A 19,896-nucleotide genomic window follows, 5' to 3' on the forward strand; every position below is an offset into this window, starting at 1 on the left:
TGCTACTGTCACACTGCCATCTGGTGGAAAGACAAGATCTGTCCCCAGGAGAGCCGGAGCTGGAGAGTCTGTCCAATGGGCAGGCATGTTGAGAGAAAACTAAGATAAAGACAGGGGCATGAAGACCACAGGCGTTTAAGCAGACATGGACAGGGTGTGTGCCTTGCCTGATTTTCTTCTAAAAGATCAGATTTTTTAAAAATTAAAGGAAAGAAAACACGATGGCATTACAAATATTTTATATCCTGAGATCCATTTGTGGTGCTGGCTCAGAAGTTAACATCAGACAGACACACTATGGACTGAGACCACACATATATGGGCAGCAGCCACCACAACAGTGGGACATGCCTTTTGTACAAAGTTTATATATATATATTTATATTTATGTACACAGACACAGGGTATAAAATCCAGTGAGAAGGGCTCATGGGTGTCCAGCAAGGGGACAAGAGTGGCTCTAACAGCTGGGCTTGAGCCCAGTCTCCGGAGGCACAGCGAAGTGGTGGAGAGCAGTCGTCTCCCCTCCACACTCCCACCCTGGGCCAAAGGAAAAGACAACTACACAAAGCTGGATGGAACCAGAAATGTACCCTACCTTTCATTAAACTCCTGAATGCCCCAAAGACATCCAAAATGGCTGGCAGACTATTCCCGCACCTCCCAGCAAGACCCTGAGCCCACAGAAGCAGTTTTGGCCCCAAGCTGAGGTCTAAGGCAGGCTTCCCAACGCACACGTCCGCACTACCTTCCAGGGCCCTGTAGCAGCAAGGTTCATCCCCTCACACTCTAAAGTCCTCACAGACCAGAGGTTTGCGGGTTTTCTGTGACAGACTGCAGGATAAAGGTAAACGAAGAGAGCAGTTAGTTCCTTCAGTTAATGCCCTATGGCCTTTCCAAAGGGGTAGGAAACAAAGAATCAGTAAGAGGTGGTTGGGAAGGACAATGAAGGTCATCCCAGGAGATGATAAACACAGACAAACAGATGTTCAACGCAAGTGTAGATGCTGTTCTCTTCGACCAGCAGCTTTGATCAGCAGAGTCCATTCCCACTGGGGCTGTGGTGGGTAGGAGCCCTTCTTGGTGTCTAAGGGGGGCCCCAGTTCCCCCACCATCAGTGTTCATGCCCTCAGGATGGCTTGGTCCACAAAACGGAGAGAAGGGGCCGTGGAAGGGTAGACGTGGAGCAGGGAGTGGCAGGACCCAGAGGCACAGGGAGGCAGTGGACCAAGCCACTAATTTACCTGTGGCAAGGAGAAGATGTAAATAGGAAGCTGAAGGAAAGAAAATAACTATGAATACTGATGCGAGCTGGGCCTTGTGACTCACATGGTTTGGGGGGTAAAGAGGCTGGAAAGCTGGAAGCACTGGGAAGCGATTGCCTGGGAGGCGAGGTTCAGGGCCGGACTCAGAGCTGGAACAAAGAGAGGCACAGAGAGTTAGCACAGAGTATTCCTGCCTTCCAGGCCTAACCCTTCTCTCCCTTCCCCAAGTTCAAGTCTACCAGTCAGAGCCGCTGGGTTCAGGGCCCCCAGGGGAACTGCTCCATTCAATTGCAGGGCAGCAGCTTGAGCAGCAGCAGCTTGGGCCACAGCAGCGGCAGCAGCAGTGGTGGTTGGCAGCTGGATTCCAGAGCCTCAGAGGGAAAGAAGAGATGAGGTTAAGTCCTAACCCTCAATGTAAATTTCAACCCCACATTCTTCACGCCACAAAGAAACCTACCTTCTGCCAATTTGGCCATGAGCTGCAAACGTCCACCCACTGATCCCAGGTCTAGCTCCTGGTCTCCATCAGGAAAAGTGATGTCTGTGCCACCATCCGGTCGCTCGGTCACGTGGCCAATCCTCATAGGTCGACCAGCAAGCTCAAAGCCATTCAACTGTTCCAAGGCCCGCCGGGCACACTCTGAGTCAGAGAACTACAAGAAATCCAGGCCATATCAGGTACCTCCCGGCCACAGACCCGCTCTCAAAGCCCCAGGAACACTCCCTAGTCCTACGGTCACAGGAAAATGGCATGCTCACTGTGGCTCAAACTTTTCTTTCCCAAGGAATGTCACCTAGGATCCCATCCTCCCAAATGGTTCTCTGAAAAGAACCCTTTCCAGCTGACTCAAGGGCAATCACTTTTCAATCTTCCAGCTCCACTAAGAACCTAACAGTGTGTTATCTGTAGGCAGCCTCGCCTGACTGGCTGTTTCACAAATGGGTGTATCAGATGAAAGTAATACAGGCTGAGATCCAAGGCTCCTGAGTTTCATTTCAGCCCTCAGGACTACTAAGTTTCAGTCTTTAGTCAAGAACTAGGAAAGGCACAGCCTCAGGAGGGCACACAGCCTGGTACTGAAAGCAACACTGCACCCCCACTCCACCCCATCTCTCTGGCCTACTGGCCACAGGGCCTCTACTTTATAGTTCCTTTCAGCAGCAGCCTGACAACGAGGATTCCTAGTCTGCTGTTTATGTGTCAAGGGTGTTGACCTAAAAGGCAGTAACACAAGGGCAGAAAGACGCCAGAGGAACCTTTCTGAATCTGAGTCACATGGGGAGCTAAAAAAGGTACTTGCCACCATGAACCCCACAGCTGGCTTTGTTTACTCCGGTATTACCTGCTCTAAGGCCTGGCACGTGGTAATGACAGTTCCTAGGCAGGTGGTGTATGTAGGTGGCTTGCTTTTACTGGATACTTCTGTGATGAGCAATTCCCACGGTAGAATTTAACCTACCTCCCCTTTGCCCTGCAGGCAACTGTGGGGGTGTAGGCTGCCTGGATTGAGCCCAGAAAATAGCAGCTTCTATCAGACTTTGTGGCTGGCAACCAGTCCTCAGCCTGGAGTCACATGGAAGAACCAGTTATGGGAGACAATTTTGTTGGGAGTGTCAGGAAAAGGTGAGACTTGCCCACTATTAGGTGGCCTCACTATTTTCCCTACGATGGTATTTAAATATGAAAGTATTTCTCAGTGGAGAAACTGCTTCAAACACTGTAACAACAGAGGGAAGTATATAACTTCTTATTCCCACCCCATCATAAAAATATACCAAATCTATAACACACATCTACAATAAAGCCCACACCTGACCTCCCTCATCCCCCCAACCTCAGCTACAGCCTGCAATTATTACTATTACCCAAAGAGCAAGTTGTAGCACCTGGTTGCTAGTTGAACAGGCTGGTTCAACCTGCCTGGTTGAACTCCTGGACACCCCATACCAGTGCCACTGACAGAGTGTGGGAGCAAAGCCAAGGTCTCAAGCAATGCGTTCATCTCAAGGGGCAGAAAGCTAGTCCAAACTTCAGGCAACAGAGTTTATGGGTCATTAAGACCATTCCTATGGGAGGAGGATGAAGCTGAGCTACAAAACCAGACAAATAGACAAACCTAAACTAAAATTAAAAGTTAAAGACTAGAGACTCACCGTAATAAAACCATAACCTTTGGAGCGACCTGTTTCTGAGTCCTTCATCAAGACAATATTATCAATCTGCAAAATAAAGAGAAATAACAATCTTCTGGCTAAGCCACACCTTTGATCTTTCCTACCCAGACTGTTTTTTTCAGCTGTGCTATGCACAGCATGTGGCACGGAGGACGTTCGTTCCTCCACCAGGGATGGAATCTGTGATCTGTGCCCCGTGCAATGGAAGCGCAGAGTCTTAACAACTGAGCCACCAGGAAAGTCTCCTACTTAGATTGTTCTAAATACCTCTATCTTTCTAACCAATCTATTACATCTCTCCAAATCATTTTAAAGAGAGAGACAAAATTCATTTCTTTCCAAAACACTTTTGCTAACTCATCTTACTTAACCTGGACCTCACTATTTGATTTCACAGTGCCTAATTTATCTCCTGAGCAGTAAGAATACAGAGATGGAGCCAACATTCCCAGGAGGGACCCACATAGCCCTTATGAAACATGCAGTGGGTTAACCATGATCAGAGAGATGAGGAGGTACACTCACCCTCCCCACTTTTCCCAACTCCCTTCAGATGTTCCCCTCTTTCCACTCACTTTGCCAAAGGGCTCAAAGATGCCCCGGAGCATGTCCTCGGTGATATTGAAGTGTAGGGAGCCCACATAAAGGCGCATTGGTCCACCACTGCCCTTCTGCAGGTTATTGGCCATGGCTGCCAGGCGGTTTTTCTCAGCCTGCCAAAGGAGGAAATGATGGGTTACGCTACACACCTACCACATTCAACTCCATCTTCTCAAGTCCGTTTCTCAGGCTGCTCACCTGTGACGCCTGTACAATGATAGGCACTCCTAGCAGCCGCTGCCCAGTCAGCCCAATGGCCAGTGGCACAGACTGGATCTCACAGAATTCTACATAGGCAATGCCTTTAGACCGACGTGAGTTTCGATCTGAGATGATACGGACGTCTCGAACCTATCCAGGGCAGAAGGGAAATCTCCTGAGTTGGGCATAAAGGGGGATGGATAGAAGACAGGCTACCCCAAGCTAACCAAGAAGGAGAAGAGGGTTACCTTGCCAACAGCAGAGAAAAAGTCCTCCAGGTCTCGGGGCCGAATGCGGGCAGCTAACTGCATGCAGAACACTGTGCGGGCATCCCGCTCCTCTGGACTCAGGTTATCAACTGGCTCCCTAAAGAGTACAACTGTTGAGACCTTCCCTCCCAATACTTGGTCATCATTCTTTAGCTGCCCTCAAGAACTACACATTTCTGTGGTTTGGCTCAAACCACTTTTTATTCATAATTCACAGTCCCTGAAAGAGCGTGCATTATCAACTCACCTGACTGGGCTCTTCTCTCTGAAATGAGGACTCTTACTGTTTCCATACCTACGCCTACAGAACAGAGAAGAACAAAATTGAAAACCACGTCTATTCACATTGGCCCAGTGCTGAGTCTTCCACCATGAGAAAACCAGATTACAGCACCTCATCACACATGCAAATTCTCAGTATCACCCCTCCAGTAACTGGGTCTCCTGCCCATCCCAACAACAGGATACAGGCACCCTTGGGCAGGGACCATCGTGCACTTGGTTTTACCCAGAATACAAAGGTGATCTTATTAGCAAAAGGTGATACCCAGTGGCAAGCGGTGGACTCCTGTAGTGTACACGATCCTCACGACGCCAGTCTTGACTTCGTGACTCACTACTATGTCGACGATCCCAGCTACGGCTTCGGTGGCGACGCTGCCGATCTCGACTTCGGCTCCGACTATTTTTCCGCCTGTGACGATCCCGGTCTCGACTACGACTATGGACAAAAATGACTATTAAGTTCCTTCAAGAACAAACCAACCTCCTCTTTAATGTATAGCTTTCCCTGGTATCTTTCTATTTATAATTCTCAAAACCCAAGTGTCCCCAGAACGACTGACCTGCATTTTCTCTCCCTGCTTTTACTATGGCTCCGGCTCCTCTTCTTCCTGTGGGAGAGTATCAACTCTCATTACAGAGTTTTCATTATCTCTCCCAAGGAAACCAAATGACAGTGAGGCTAGGATGAAACAAAAACCAGCAAAAGACCAAAGCCTAGAAGACAGTATGGCAGGAATTCATGACAGTGGTATGACATCAGTTTACACACAGCCCTGAACACTGTCAGGTATATGAAATGGCCATTTCCCCTCCATGGAACAGGACAGTATCTGATGTTTTCAAATCAGAGATCCTCTTGTTATTTTATTCAAATGAAATACATCAAAACTAGGACTGATCCACAAGTCTACACTGGAAGATCATTACACCAAATCACCATTATTCCCATAACCCAGTGGAGCTATTACTAAAGTAGGAAGTCTTATGAACAACCACTTCTCTGTTCCAGCTGTTTCTATAAGGCACAAAGCTGTCTTCCTTCCCCAAGCGGCCAACCCACTTTCCTCACGCCACACTCACTTGCTTGCCTCCCCACTCGTGCCATTCCCATTGGTGGCACTGGTCCCGTCAGTGACGCTGCTCCCATCGGTACCACAGCCACTGGTGCCAATGTTGCTGGTACTATTGGTCATGTTGCTGGGACTGTCCTTTTTAACCTCCTTCCTTTGCTGCTCATCCTAAAGGGTTCACCAGGAAAATGACACAAGGCATCAGGTGGCAGACACACAGATTCCATTGGGCAAGGAAAGAACAAAAGTGGACAAGGAAGAAAGCTCATAAAATCAAAACTCTCAATTATCTTAACAGTTTCTGAGTACCTAATCTCCTAACAAAGAGGGTAAGAGAAGAAGTATGGAAACTACCCAAAAAGAAGAAATGAGATGTTAATGTCAAACTTTAGCTATCCGACATTTGTTTGTTCCACTAACACCTATTTCCCAGGAGAGTGAGAAATGAGTTACGTCTGAGATATAGCAACTTTCTTCTGTGTCACTGAGAGCTGTGAGCAAAGCGCTCCCATCCCAACTTTATGTTGCCCCCTCATCCCCAATTTTCAGGGCCCTTTCTGCAAGCATGGCCTTTGAGTACTAATCTCCAGCAGTGACTGCTAAAAGATTATACCTTTCGTGAACAGCCACTGTACATAATAAATGAACAGGGAAAGAAAATTCCTAAAACACTGAAACTGATTAGCCACAACTGCTTTTTCTTACTAACCCATTTCCAAGAGTGAGATGGGGAATATTACCTCCTCTTTTTTATAGGGAGCCTCCAGCATGGCCTCAATCACTATATCAAAGTCATCGGATGCCATTGTAGCAGATCTGAGGAAAAGATATCAATACATAAGAACCTCATTTATATTTTTCCTCCCCTTCCGGCACCCCACATTCCCTCCCCCTTTGAAGAAACAGACATCAAAATGTACAGTTCTGTTACCTGAACTCCGAAGGTATCTTATCAGCTGTTGCTTACCCTCCATTTATTTTTGCACCTTATAGATCTGAACTAGTTCTGCTTTGTGGCTTAGAAAAGGTCAGGGTCTAGAAGAAAATTAGATGTCTAGGGACAGACAAAATATAATACAGACCTTTTCCTATTAAAATGCAGGTACTCAAACTTACTATTTATATTGGGCACTTGGCCGCTATTCTACTATTCAAAATTCTGAATAATTGCTTTAAACTTAAATTGGCACATATTTCCATTAAAAAGGTAAGACTACAAGAATAAAAATTAAAAGCAAGGAAAAGTAATACCAGAATAATGCAGATTTGTCCTAAGCTTTTCTTCACATCCCTAACTCAAACACACAAAAATGAGGGGATTCATCATTAAGCATTTTTTGTACAACACCAACTAGAGTTGGGGTAATTCAGAAAGACTGTGGTTAAAATGGCTTAACCAGTCCCACTCTGAAGCATTTCTGTCTAGGCACATACAATAGGACTTCTCGCCTACCCCAAGCTTTCATATTTAGCAATGGTCTTTCTCAAGTCTGTTCGTCACAGGTCTGTCAAATAATAAAAACAGAAGACACCAAACAAAATCAACAGGATAAATTATTCAAAGATTACTGCTCCAAAATTACAAAAATATGTAACACAGATAAATCTCAATCATTACATTGAAAGAGGTTACCAAAAAAAAAGTACATACTGTATGATGTACACTTACATAAAATTTTAGAAAATGCAAACTAACCTGTAGTGACAGAAAGCAGGTCAGGGGTTACCTAGGGACAGGAACAGGCAGGGAAGGGCCAGGATGAAAAGATAATAAAAGAACATTTTGGAATTTTGGGGGGGGGGGGTGATGGTTTCATGGGTGTTAGCATATAACAAAACCTACCAAACTGTACATCTTAACATGTATAGTTTTATTTTATGTCACTGATATCCTAATAAAACTGAAAAAAACTAATCTGAAGAATTTCTATGCAGAGAGGCTAAGTGTGATTAAGACTTTCCATATACACAAGAATTTTGTCCTCTTTAAAGTAGCTAATGCATCATCCAATCATGCTGTCTTGACTGGAGACAAGAGTCCACAGCCTATTTTGATGACTTATAAAAGTAATCATATTTATAATTTGTAGTACCTGACATTGCTGGGCACTATGCTAAACATGTTACAAAGATAAGATTCTTGGAAGCAGCCAACAGTAAAACTTAGTTGGACCCAAGTTTAAGGCTTAAAATGGAAACCAAACCAAAATCAAATAGGTGTCTAAAAACTAGTGAACGCAATCTCTTATCTTACATTTATTTAGTAATCAATGGTAACATATGCTACAGGCAATACTGAATCTAATACCCAGAAGAAAAAACTGAGGTTCTGTGAACAGCCCAAAGTCACAAAGCTCAAACGGAGGAGCTGATCCTTGATCAGAAGCCTTCTGACTCTAATGTTCAGGTTACCACTCTCTCATGTGGTTTGTCGGAGAAGGCAATGGCACCCCACGCCAGTACTCTTGCCTAGAAAATCCCATGGACAAAGGAGCCTGGAAGGCTGCAGTCCATGGGGGCTCTAGGAGTTGGACACAACTGAGCGACTTCACTTTCACTTTTACGCATTGGAGAAGGAAATGGCAACCCACTCCAGTGTTCTTGCCTGGAGAATCCCAGGGACGGCAGAGCCTGGTGGGCTGCCGTCTATGGGGTCACACAGAGTTGAACACAACTGAAGCAACTTAGCAGCAGCAGCAGCAGCGGCATGTGGTTTGTAACTTAAAGGAAATTTTTTTTTTTTAATTTGAATAGAAATTTTATTATTTTCATTTTCCAAGTGTCTTCTTTTTCTATCAGGGGGGGAAAAAAAAGAAATCTTAAGGACAGTTGTCATTTGCTGCCAAATTGAGAGTAGTCTTTCTCCAGTGGTTTAGTCGCCAAGTCATGTCTGACTCTTGCGACCCCATGGGCTGTAGCCTGCCAGGCTCCTCTGTCCATGGGATTCTCCAGGCAAGAATACTGGAGTGGGTTGCCATTTCCTTCTCCAAGGAAATTTATTAAAAAAGAAAAGTACACAGCATACCAAGATGTCTATTTTTAAATATACACTGATCTGGAGAATTAATGTTCTCATAGGTATATGAAAAGAATCAGTCTCATCAGTCACACTTTATTGTGTGGCTTATAGAGATAATCAGTTCGTAATAGTATATGCTTCAAAAAAAACAGTATATGCTTCAAAATATTAGGAACCAGGCTGATTTTAATATATGCTATCTGACCTATTGTGGGGGGGAAAAATGGTTCTATAAGTAAGTTTTTGATCTACAAACTCTGTTCTTTTCAGTCATCTGACTGCCAAGTCTATACAAATTTTTTAAGTGTCATAACACTCCTCTTCATTTTTTATAGCCTGCCTTTAATTCTCCAAATGAAATGCTTCTAATTTCAAGAACCGCTCTTTGGTGTACAGTGCAGGGATAACTTAGGATATGCAACAACTTTCACAGAAGTTGACAAAGGAACCCCCACCTGTGAAATAAAGTTTTCAGACCTAAGAAACAAATGAATGGATCTATTTAGAAACACATATAAAACACTAGCACACTTTGAAACTTGCAATCTTGCTGGGTTTAGTCTATCTTTCTAGATGTCCTAAAAAGCAGAAAAGTCCCAAACACTTATGCGCTTTCAGGTCAGGAGTTTTCGAACTCTTTTAAGTCCTATTACGGGTCAAAGTTCATTCAATACCATACAATAAAACATTATACTGCTTTCTTCCAACCCTGCTCCAAAAAGTGAATTAGGGACCCACAATCATGGTATCGCGTGGACCTTGTCATAGCACAGACTAGACCCAAGCCGGCACGTAGGCCCCACTGCAGCCGGGCCACAGGAAAGCGAAAAACCACTGTCAGCCCCAATCAGGCAGAATTCATTCACCAAACGCTGAAGTCTCAGGGGTGATGGGCAGCGCCACCTCCTGGGTCTGGTCACTGAGCTGGGCACAAACATCTCCAAACTGAAGACAGCTTAATTAAGAACAATGAGAAAGACAAAAACATTCCCATGTGTAACAAACTAACAAACCAAGACCACGCTTCAAAAAACGGCCCTACAAATAACTTACTGGCAGCATCTCTGTGAGGGCCAGTGTCCCGATGCTAAAACCTCCTATGTGGCCCCACTATGCTCCTCTACCGCCACGGAGTATGTGGTTAGAGCCGCCAACACAGTGAACATGAGTCTAACACATACGGAAGACTGAGGAAGAAACCTCAATTCCCTCATCTCTCTCTGGCGCCACTAGGGGTTGAAAATGGATTCCACGAGTCCTCTGAGACCGCGGTAGGTCGATGCTCCCTCCACAGTGTGGGACACCCTGAACGTCAGGGATACGGGGACCAAGAGACCAGTCATTCGGATCCTTGAAAACATCTTCATCGCTGAAGGATACAGCCACGAGGGTGCCGATTCCTAAAATCGTGCCAGGGATTAGGTAGGCAGCGAACACTTCCAGGTCAAAATAAACAAAAACATTTTGTTGTTGTTGTTGTTTTAATTTCAAAAGTTTGCCGGACTCTACTCTCGACTCCATTTTCTGCCTGTGACGTCAGGGGGAGGGGCCGTGCGGCAACGTCACGCACAGGTGACGTTGAGGGGGGAACCCGGTTTCGGGGTTTCTTACCAGTTCCGGGTCCCCGCAGCGGGGGTCCCGGTTCCCCCTGTTCCTTTGGGTGTGTCGGGGGACACGAAGCACCGCTGTCTTCCAGAGACTCAGCAGTAAAAGCAGCACTAGAGCCGGAGTTGCTCCTCTTCCCGCAAAATGGCGGCAGCCCCACTGTCTTCCAGAACCTTCCCCAATCTGCGCAGGCGCCGAAACATTCAGCCGCTGGAATTTATCTCACTGGTTTCGCGGCAATAGTCCAAAGTACAGATTTTCATTGGCTAAAATCCTAAATGTGGGTGGAGCCAAACTCAAAGGTCTCTTAGCAACAGTCAAGTTCCCATTGATTGGTTAACCTTGCCGGGACTCAAGGAAAGCAGAAGCGTCCTTAGGTAGCCGCCTATCGCTCTCATTGGTTAAACGATTTGCGGAAGGCGGGGAAAGCGATCAGAGAACTGAGAGAGAACCCTGCTGGCCAGCTCCCGGCACAGTGGTAGTCTGGGCCAACACCGCGAGGTAATGAGGTGCAGTTGAGGTCCTTGGCCATTCTTAGTGATTTGCCAAGGAGCTCGAGTCGGGCTTATCCAGAACAGCATTCTTGAGAGCAACCGCATTTGCTTCCCTAGGGGAGGTGTGTTGAGCTCCACATCCCCATTCTGTCTGTACAACCTTCCCAACCGCTGCCTCATGCCCTCAGCTCTTGGACCTCACAAGTCTATGACAAGTTTATTTTCTTCCACATCTCACATACTTTTCAGTTCAAATTAGTGCCCCCCACAGCTCCCATTGCAAGGGTAAACTGGCAGTTTCTCAGATGATTGGGTGCAGCTGTACTCAGCCGTCTGTCTTACGTCCACCCTCACATTCCAGGAGCTTCCAGAACTCCCAGAGACTTCAACTGCCTAATATAGCTGCTAAAAACGTAGCTGGTTAAAACATAGGAGACGGTCATGAACTCACAGGAACTGTTTGAGTACTGATTTGAATATTAACTTTTTATCATTATACAAATTCCTTTTCTGTAAAAATGTAGACTTGAACTAGATTACCTCTTAGGACTTCAAACTCTAATCCTGTGATTTTATCCAAACAAAATAAATGGCTTCTTGCTGGAGAAGTGTGGATGACTTCCAGTTAACGCTCCCAAAGGTAACAGAGGAGCTGGTAGTGCAGCAGCTCAGGAAGGTGGAAGGGAAGCTGGCTTCACTCACTACCCCATCTCTCACTGTGACAGCAAACTCCATGCCTCCTCCCCAGAAAAGAACCTAATCAGGTCCTAAAGGACAAGACCTCTCTGTAGCTGGTCAGAAAGGTTTGTACCTGGGAGTCCAAGAGTCACCACTGAGTTTCTTAAATAGTAAATAAACCTAGGCCCCTTCAAGTATTGGGTAAGAGCATAGATCTGAATATGTTTAAGTAATAGCTGGAGAAGCAAAGGCAGGGGGCAGCAGAGTTGGAGCAGGAAAGGCCATAACCTCATTTTATTTGTATTTCCTCCTTACACAAAACCATCAAAATAGGAACAAAGATGGACAGGGAAGAGGGCTGAAAATTTGTTCAATTCACATGTTCTCAGAGCTATCCCAGGGAGCCCTTGAGGCTGAGTGCCCGTTGGAGTAGCCACAGATCCAACATGAATTCCTCATGCTCAGGCCTGAAGTCTTCACAGATTGGTGGCATGAGCCCCACAATTCTCCTCCCTTGTCCATCTTGACATAAGGTAGGAAAGCAGACTGAAATGTTCCTCTCTGATGGGCACAGCGAATCAGAGCCCATGCTGTACTGCACCTTCTGTGCTACAGGAGCAGAACCTGCAGCTGCTTTCAAGGCTCCAGACACTTGCAGGCAGGGCTAGAGGCCGATGGTGTAAGAGCGGCCTGTGGGGTTGTGAATAGCAGAGCAGACCGGTGCCGTCACAGCCCACTCATACCACACCTTCTTAGAATTGCTGCATCTCCAGAAACGCACACAGATGGTCTGGCCTTCACGCACAGTAATGGGCTGCTATAAGAAGAAAGACAGGGAGGTTCAGGGTGGGGCTGATGAATTTTATGTGGCAAGGTACTAAGCTAAGTGTGGAGATCATGATCAAACATAACATTCCAACCTTCATGAGGTTTGAAGTCTATCAGAACAAATAATCAGAACTGAACAATCTGACACTGAACAAATAATCAAAAGTGGGATGAATGCTGTAAACTGGGACAGTACCTATGAAAAGTAATGCTAACCTAGTCTACAAGGTCAGGGAAAATTATCTGACAATAAGAATGTCTAAAAAGACCTGGAAGATAAAGTCACCTGGGTCAGAAAATGAGCCAAGAACTTTATAGGCAGAGGACAAAGGCATGAAACCCTGAGGCAGGAAAGAACATGGGGTATTAGAGGAACCAAAAGAAGGTCCAAGGACTGAAGCAATGTAAACAAAGGACAGCAGCTGAAAAGGCAGGTGAAAACTAGATCACACCAAGTCTAACAAAGATTTAAGACTTTATCCTGGGACTTCTCTGGTGGTCCAGTGGTTAAGACTCTGTACTTCCACTGTGTGGAGCGTGGGTTCAATCCCTGGTCAGGGAACTAAGATTCCACATGCCATGTGCCAAGGCCTAAAACAAAACAGACTTTATCCTAAGGGAACTGGAAAGATATTGAAGGGTTTTAAAAGCAGGAGAGAGAGAGAGGATCAGATTTGTGTTTTTAAAAGATGACTCTTGCTCCAGGTACAGAATGGACAGAAGAATAGCCTAAGTAGATGTGGGAAGCCAGGTGGAAGGCCACTGCAAATATCCCAACATCTACAACTGCACGTGAGAGCAGCAGAACAAGGGTCACAGCCAAGTTTTAACCTGGGAGAAGGGAAGGGGCAGAACATCAATGCCATAAGTTACTTTTTAACCCAAGGAGCCTTAAGGTGATACCTACCTTAATGGGGAAGAGGATGGGAAACCATGAAAACATCCCAGGAGAGTGAGTCTCTGGACGGATACCTAAGTGGACAAATGATAAAAATGGAGAATAACTGAGTGCTGTACACCTGAAACTAACACAACATTGTATCAACTATATTCCAATAAAAATTAACAACAACAACAAAAAAATGAGGTCTCCGTGACTCCGTTTCTTGCCTAGGTTGAGGACAGTCTCTTCTGTAAACACAGAAACAAGTCATCAAAGATCCCCATTCACTGATTGCTCAGTTCCTTGTGACTCTAAATGCAACATGTATTAAATACACAAGCTGCCCAGGTAGCATACTCTTAAACCCCCATCCACTGCCCCAGACACTCACTCAGAGTGATGTCCTGATAAAGCACAGTCTCAAAGTAGCCTGCAAAACCATGCAGCACTGTGTTCACCTCCACAGGAAACTCCAAGGTACAGTAGCGATTGTTGTCAATCATAGGATCTGTCAGGGAAGAGCTGTGTGGGTGATGAGGAACCAGAAACCCTAGACAACTTGGTAAAACCTAAGCAGGAACCAGGAAAGGAAGCCTAGATAAGAGGCCAGATAGAGCCAGGACAGCAAGGGAAGAAACCAGGGAGGTGAGCTCCCCATTTAGTCAGAGGACAGCCATGCAGGAACCCACCTCTGTTAGGATGGCTGAAGGTAAAACAGGGCTGGGGCGCAGACAGCTGGTGGAAATTGTGCAGTCGTACCACATAAGGCATCTCAAACTGGGCCTGTCCCAAGAGAGAGAAAATGATATCTGAAGAAGACAGGTGAGAGCTACCTAATTCCTCAGGGAATGCAGCTCAAGCTCTAAGGACATAGACAAAGATAAAATGTAGTTTCACTTCAGTTACTTTCCCACATCCCCAACTCCTTCACCTCTTCATCTCCAGTGGAAGAAAACAGTTATGCTGACAGAGAAAAAGGCAGGCATTAAAGACAGAAGAGACCGACTCTTTACCTCAGGATCACGGTCCTTTTCCCGACAGGCTCGGACCTCATTGTATAGCTTGGAGGAGGAGATGGGAGCTAGAAAGGAGGTGTACTCCCCAGGGATGCTCACACCATCATCTGCAGAACAGAAGAGGCACATTACTTCCCACGGGATGGAAATGGTGCATCTGTACTGAAGGCCCAGACCTCCCACATCAAAAGAGACCCAGGCAGCTCCATGTTGCCACATTCCCAGGCCAACCTGCCCCCAGCTCATGCCTGAAGGCATTCTACTTGCAGGTTAATTTAGAGTCAGGTAAGAGTAAAACTAGAAGGAACCCGAAGTATTCTAACCTAATGGTCCTTAACTTTCTTTCCTTTGAGCTAGTGATGAAAGCTAAGTCCAAGGTACATATCATAGCAGTTCAGGGAGTCCATAGATCTCAGACTAAGAATCTCTGCTCTGGGGGCTTTCCTGGTAGCTCAGTGGTAAAGAGTCCATCTGCCAATGCAGAAGACATGGGTTCGATCCCTGGTCTGGAACGATCCCACCTGCAGAGGAGTAACTGAGCCCATGCACCACAACTACTACGCCCACACGCCCCAGAGCCTGCGCCCTGCAACAGGAGAAGCCACTGCAGTGAGAAGCCCATGCACTGCAACTAGAGAGCAGCCCCCACTCTCCCCAACTAGAGAAAAGTCCATGCAGCAACAAAGACCCAGCACACCCATAAATGACTAAATATTTTTTAAAAGTTTCTGCTCTGGTCCACTCCCCTCATTTTACAGATGTGAACACCCACACCAGAGGTTTAGGGAGACTGTGTCACTTGCTAAGGGCACTGACCCAAGTCTGCCCTGCCTCCCCTAAACTCTGTAACCTCTTCTAAGCTGCTGCCACACCCACCCCTCCCCAGCCCCACTGAGCCTTCCCAGTTGATAATCCAATCCCCTTATTCAGTACACCTCAGCCTGGATGCACCTTTGAGGAAGTGCTGGGCTCCATCCAGGCACTCAGGTGACAGTTCATTGTCAGCAAAGGACCCCAGAAGCTCACTGACGATGATATCTGCTTTCTCTGGAGCCACCCACTCCCGCATGTCCGATGAGACTACTGTCACCTGGCTTCCCCATTCTTCAAACTGCCAGTTCTCCAGCCTAAAACAGATGAAACAAGTCAGGAGAAGAAAGAAAAACTGGCACTGGGGACAAACTTCCCAGCAACAAGGTTGCTACTCACGTCACCACAGCATTTGGGTTCTTCTCCACAGCATACAGCTTTATCCGCCGGTCAGCTTGCTTGGCGGCCCGCAGGGACGCATTCACCAGGGGCCCCCGGCCTGCTCCCAGCACCATTAGCACTCTAAGAAACAGAGGGAGCAGTCAAGCTGACTCTACATGTAGAGGCAGGCATGCACATCTCTGGGAATCAGGCAGAGAGCACTCACTGGATGTTGGTGTCCTTCTCTTCCTCTGGCACTCGATCTAACAGACATTTATAGATGGCCTGGGGGGAAGGAGGGAAGACCTTGTGGCTATAATGCCATCTTCACCCAGGTCATCCCAGCCCTTTGCCTGACACTGAGACCCACACTGTACCTGCTGGTACTGAGAGTATTTGATGGGGTCCTTTTCGAACACTTCGTATGTCTGAGATTCCAGGTTATCCATCAGTGGCTAAAGAATGAGAGGAAAAAGACAGAGTAAGTTAGCCACTTTCTGGCAAAGACAATGGTATTCTGCACAATGCAGAATACCAAAACCTTCCCACTGTCTCCTGAGCTCTGGTGAGATTTTATGGTACCTGCTCTCAAGATACATTTCTTCCCCCCACCTCCACCCTCTTAGTGCACTCCAGACCCACCTGGAGTGGGGACTGCAGGTAATCTTCATAGCCCTTGGCAAAGAGTTCGTAGGCATTGGGTGGAGGTCGGTTCTGGCTCAGGTATTCCAAGTATTGGAGGTAGGAGCAGAACTCCTTCTCTGAGTGGTGGTTGGTGCCTGTGATGATGAACTGTACCTCCAACTGTGAGAATAAGTAAGGCCATCAGACACAGTCCTTGAACCAAGAGGATATTATTGAAGTTTTTGGCCAAAGAGCTCCAGCATAAAATAAGGCGCAGATTACCAAATACCTCTCAATACCAACAAAAGCACAAAGAGCCCGCCTGTACCACATAAGCATCACCCTGGCACAAGGGACCCCATGGATCACTGCCTTAACTTCTTACATCACACTTTCTGCAAAGTTCTCATGAGACCCGATTCCTTTTGAAATGTTTCTGGGGCTTCTACTGCTATTTGTCCTTTTGCTCTCAAGGCCCCCAACTTTGCTGAAATTGCTCTCCAGAAATTAGAGAGGAAGAGTCAGCCCCACACACACACACAAAAATTCCCATTACATATATGTGATTAAAACAAGAAGATTAGCTGGAACACCTTTAGAATCCTTCCACTACACACCTTGAGAAGTCGGAAGATCAGCCTCTGGTGCATCTTAGAAAGAACAGGAAATCCCTTCTTATTGGTCAGGAAAATGCTGGTGGGGAGAATGGCTGCTTTGATGGGCTCCCCAAGCCAACGATCAATGACATGATTAGATGGGAGGTCAGCACCAATTTCAAGAGCTACAAAAGGGAAAACAAAGACCTGTCAATCACATAGGCCAGAATATTTGCGTGCTCTTTTGTGCAAGACCTGTCTCCTCCTTAAGAGCAAGGCAGACTAAAGCATGGATAAAGTATGCCCCAGCAGCCAAGCACACATGAGACTCCTGATTTTAAGTCACAGGACTTCAGAGAAGGATAACCTATCCCAGGATCTTTGTGGACTTACCCACTGCAATCCTCTTGCTATAATCACACAAGGTCCGGAAGTTGTGCCACCTGCGCAGAGTCAAAATACAGAAGTTAGTTGCTTAGTCGTGTCCAACTCTTTGTGACCCCACGGACGGTAGCCCTCCAGGCTCCTCTGTCCACGGTATTTTCCAGGCAAGAACACTAGAGTGGGTTGCCAGTTCCTTCTCCAGGGGATCTTCCTGACCTAGGGATTGAACCCAGTCTCCAGCATTGCAGGCAGACTCTTTACTGTCTGAGCCACCAGGGAAGCTCCACCAAAGACATATGGCCCACCAATCACCACACCTCAGGGAGACCTTCCTACAGGTTCCACTCTGTTTCCCTCCACCCCAAGCACAGCAGCAAAAGGAAACATACCACATCCATGTCTTCTCCTCTCCACTGTACTCCGCTGTGTGTGAAGTTGGTGCGTTCTCAATTATATCATCTCTCAGGTCCTCTGGTGCCACCAATGGCACCCGCATCCAGAACTGCACATGAACAATAAATAGGTTCAACACCCTATTTAGAACTCTATTGTGAACCCATTGAGTCCAGAAAGCTTCCTTCAATTAAAAAGATCTTGATCCAGATTTCAAGCTAATCTCCTTATATCCTTTCCCCAATTTGTGATTACATGTTGTCTTTTATCTCTGGAAGTTGCGGGAAGTAACTGATATTCTATACGTTTTATAATACTTTGCTTACCACTCTTAGTTGTGGGTAGGCAGTACTGACATTTCAATTCTCCCAAATGCACCCTTTACTGAATGGCTAGGAACAAGAAGATACTCAGCACAGCCTGACTATCACAACATGCAGCAGGAAAGGAGGCCCTCGCCATACCATGGAGGAGTGGTGGCCAGTGTGGATGTGATTGGTCAAAACTCTCGCCAAGTTTGTGTTATCTTCCTGATTTAGGGGCAGCAAGAAAGCTGGAAGACCCAAATATGCCCCAAAATTCAGCTCCTGTAACATGGCCTGGAATAGAGATTAAAAGGATAAAGTTAAGAGCTAGCAGTTCAAATAGCTTTAATTGCATTATATCAAATTTACTAAGTTACAGAGTGGGGAAAAAGTGCTCTCCCCCGCCAGCTTGTTTACAGATATTTAGAGTCAGTGAAGAGATCAGTCTTACCGCCTCAGAGTTCCTGCGTATCTTCTCCACTTTTGAGTCTGGACGAATCCATGGAGAAAGCTTTCCCACAATTAGTGTATTCCAGTCTGCACTCCCCCACCCAAGAAAGACAAAGACTAAATAAGGTTCAGCACTTTACTCATTCAATTTCTAGTTCTTAACAGGGAATAGAGTTAGAGATGAAAGACAAAGACTTTTTCTATCACAGATACAGGAGAGCCTGACAGAATAGGGAACTAAGGCTTTTCGTAGGTAGGTAATGAGAGAACAAGAGTTATCTATATCCGTGGGGCGAACCAATATATCCAGGTCAAGAAAGGAAGAGGAGGAAGGCACTGATAAAGCATACGTTGTTACTGCCTCTAATAATTAAGGGGCATGTGGGATGCTCCCTACCCCTTCCTGACAGCAGTAGGTCTGATCGTGTCTGGGGGCCCGGCCGACTCTTAGCAGGTTCCTGAGTGAATTCCCTCTTGAAACGCGGGTGGAACACAGGCATGCAGAGGAAATCAAACCTACAACCGCGACAGACCCAGAATCGTCATGTAAAGACAGCAGCAGTGCCCAGAGATCCAAGTAATTGGACTGGCTCTCTTGATTCTGCACAACCCTTTCAGCTGCCACCAGTCAGCGACCCGACTAGACTGCTGAATTCAGCCAACCTTGGGGCATATCACTTCCGCTGCACTGTGCCTCAATTGCTCGCCAGGACACAGCCATGGAAAAGATGAGTTAAGAGAACAGATGAATATCCACACCACGTGGACTTTCTACTCTGCTGTCACTCGTTTTCCGAGACTGTCACATCCAGAGCGGCAGCTGTACTGCCCAAGTATCCCCCCTCAAGGTTTAGCTCTCCTCTCCCTAACCTACTAACTCTCTCCCAATCTCATACGGTAATCTCGCTCTCCAGGGCCCTGGAGGTCTCTACGCCCCCTTTTTGAGTTTACCTGATAACTCCTCCGACTTTGGGGTTCAGTGACCACACGCCCCCAGTAAGTTTCCCGCCCTCCTCTCACGCTCCAGGGCCCGAGGCTTCTCCCCCCGAAGGACTAAATGGTTTCTCCCGCCCTGGTCTCATCCACTCCGACCCCCTCACCCCTGCCTCTCGGGGATGACTGGTCTGCCCCTTTCGGTCCCCGAGTTCGGACCCCGCATTCAGCTCGCGGAGGTCCAAGCCCTCACCCCTGCTTGGCCACAGCCCCCAGTGTGTCAGCTATTTCGGGGACGCAATTCAGGTCCCTCCCGCTGGACACGCGGCTTCCACCGGCACCACCGACCGCCATCGCCGCCATCTTTTCCCTCGCGCAGTCCACGCCGAGATTCCCTGAAGCTAGCAGCCAATCACAAAGCCGGAAAAAAGCCCCCAGAAGGCGGGACGTTTCACCTTAACAACCAGAGCGTCTCCCACTGCTCTGGAGCTGGAGGAGGAGGGATGGTGAGTGGCTCTTCTCGCCAATCCGCGGGAGTGGCTCTTCTCAGCACAGTGACGCACGGCGAAGCTTCGGAAGAGTCACCAATCTCAGAGTCTGGTTCTTGACGAACTTAATCTCCCATAATGCTT

General features: G+C 46.8%; 2 protein-coding genes across 16 annotated transcripts; both read right to left on the reverse strand.

Annotated features, from left to right (window-relative positions):
* Positions 1-222: 222 nt before the first annotated feature.
* RBM23 (RNA binding motif protein 23) lies at positions 223-10,697 on the reverse strand. 13 transcript variants are annotated; one of them, XM_061157760.1, is made up of 18 exons: positions 10,496-10,696; positions 9,751-9,839; positions 7,562-7,592; positions 7,319-7,370; positions 6,797-6,900; positions 6,606-6,681; positions 5,876-6,033; positions 5,356-5,403; positions 5,058-5,231; positions 4,758-4,811; positions 4,490-4,607; positions 4,239-4,391; positions 4,016-4,153; positions 3,420-3,485; positions 1,723-1,918; positions 1,505-1,636; positions 1,330-1,414; positions 223-1,244 (listed from the first exon to the last, which is right to left on the reverse strand). In XM_061157760.1, exons 6-18 carry the CDS (start codon positions 6,669-6,671, stop codon positions 1,241-1,243), a joined length of 1,392 nt encoding a protein of 463 aa, XP_061013743.1. In that variant the 5' UTR covers positions 6,672-6,681; positions 6,797-6,900; positions 7,319-7,370; positions 7,562-7,592; positions 9,751-9,839; positions 10,496-10,696; the 3' UTR covers positions 223-1,240. The 13 variants fall into 13 exon arrangements, with proteins under 13 accessions (XP_061013743.1, XP_061013741.1, XP_061013744.1 ...); XM_061157758.1 differs by lacking the exon at positions 9,751-9,839; XM_061157761.1 differs by lacking the exons at positions 7,319-7,370; positions 9,751-9,839.
* A 1,230-nt stretch (positions 10,698-11,927) lies between these two features.
* Positions 11,928-19,843, reverse strand: PRMT5 (protein arginine methyltransferase 5). Of its 3 annotated transcripts, none has more exons than XM_061157783.1 (17): positions 19,720-19,843; positions 18,729-18,847; positions 18,333-18,418; positions 18,041-18,175; positions 17,573-17,685; positions 17,193-17,242; positions 16,821-16,984; positions 16,222-16,383; positions 15,957-16,034; positions 15,806-15,864; positions 15,598-15,720; positions 15,340-15,515; positions 14,386-14,495; positions 14,062-14,155; positions 13,764-13,880; positions 13,397-13,461; positions 11,928-12,478 (listed from the first exon to the last, which is right to left on the reverse strand). In XM_061157783.1, the coding sequence occupies exons 2-17, from the start codon at positions 18,829-18,831 to the stop codon at positions 12,326-12,328; spliced, it is 1,788 nt and encodes a 595-aa protein (XP_061013766.1). In that variant the 5' UTR covers positions 18,832-18,847; positions 19,720-19,843; the 3' UTR covers positions 11,928-12,325. The 3 variants fall into 3 exon arrangements, with proteins under 3 accessions (XP_061013766.1, XP_061013765.1, XP_061013767.1); XM_061157782.1 differs by lacking the exon at positions 19,720-19,843 and adding an exon at positions 19,518-19,673; XM_061157784.1 differs by lacking the exons at positions 18,729-18,847; positions 19,720-19,843 and adding an exon at positions 19,518-19,635.
* Positions 19,844-19,896: the final 53 nt, after the last annotated feature.

Source organism: Dama dama, chromosome 12 (assembly GCF_033118175.1).
Source record: "Dama dama isolate Ldn47 chromosome 12, ASM3311817v1, whole genome shotgun sequence".
In the NCBI taxonomy this organism is placed as follows: Eukaryota; Metazoa; Chordata; class Mammalia; order Artiodactyla; family Cervidae; genus Dama; species Dama dama.

What these genes read in the sequence shown, in the direction of transcription:
- RBM23 (XM_061157754.1), bottom strand. Translation starts at nt 6,671, where the DNA reads ATGGCATCCGATGACTTTGATATAGTGATTGAGGCCATGCTGGAGGCT. An exon ending in AGAGAGAAGAGCCCAGTCAG is followed by an intron (nt 4,608 to 4,757) that starts GTGAGTTGATAA and finishes TGTACTCTTTAG; the next exon opens with GGAGCCAGTTGATAACCTGA. An exon ending in AAGGTTATGGTTTTATTACG is followed by an intron (nt 1,919 to 3,419) that starts GTGAGTCTCTAG and finishes GATTTCTTGTAG; the next exon opens with TTCTCTGACTCAGAGTGTGC.
- PRMT5 (XM_061157782.1), bottom strand. Translation starts at nt 19,627, where the DNA reads ATGGCGGCGATGGCGGTCGGTGGTGCCGGTGGAAGCCGCGTGTCCAGC. An exon ending in TACGCAGGAACTCTGAGGCG is followed by an intron (nt 18,176 to 18,332) that starts GTAAGACTGATC and finishes TCTCTATTCCAG; the next exon opens with GCCATGTTACAGGAGCTGAA. An exon ending in AATACTCTCAGTACCAGCAG is followed by an intron (nt 15,865 to 15,956) that starts GTACAGTGTGGG and finishes CCTTCCCCCCAG; the next exon opens with GCCATCTATAAATGTCTGTT.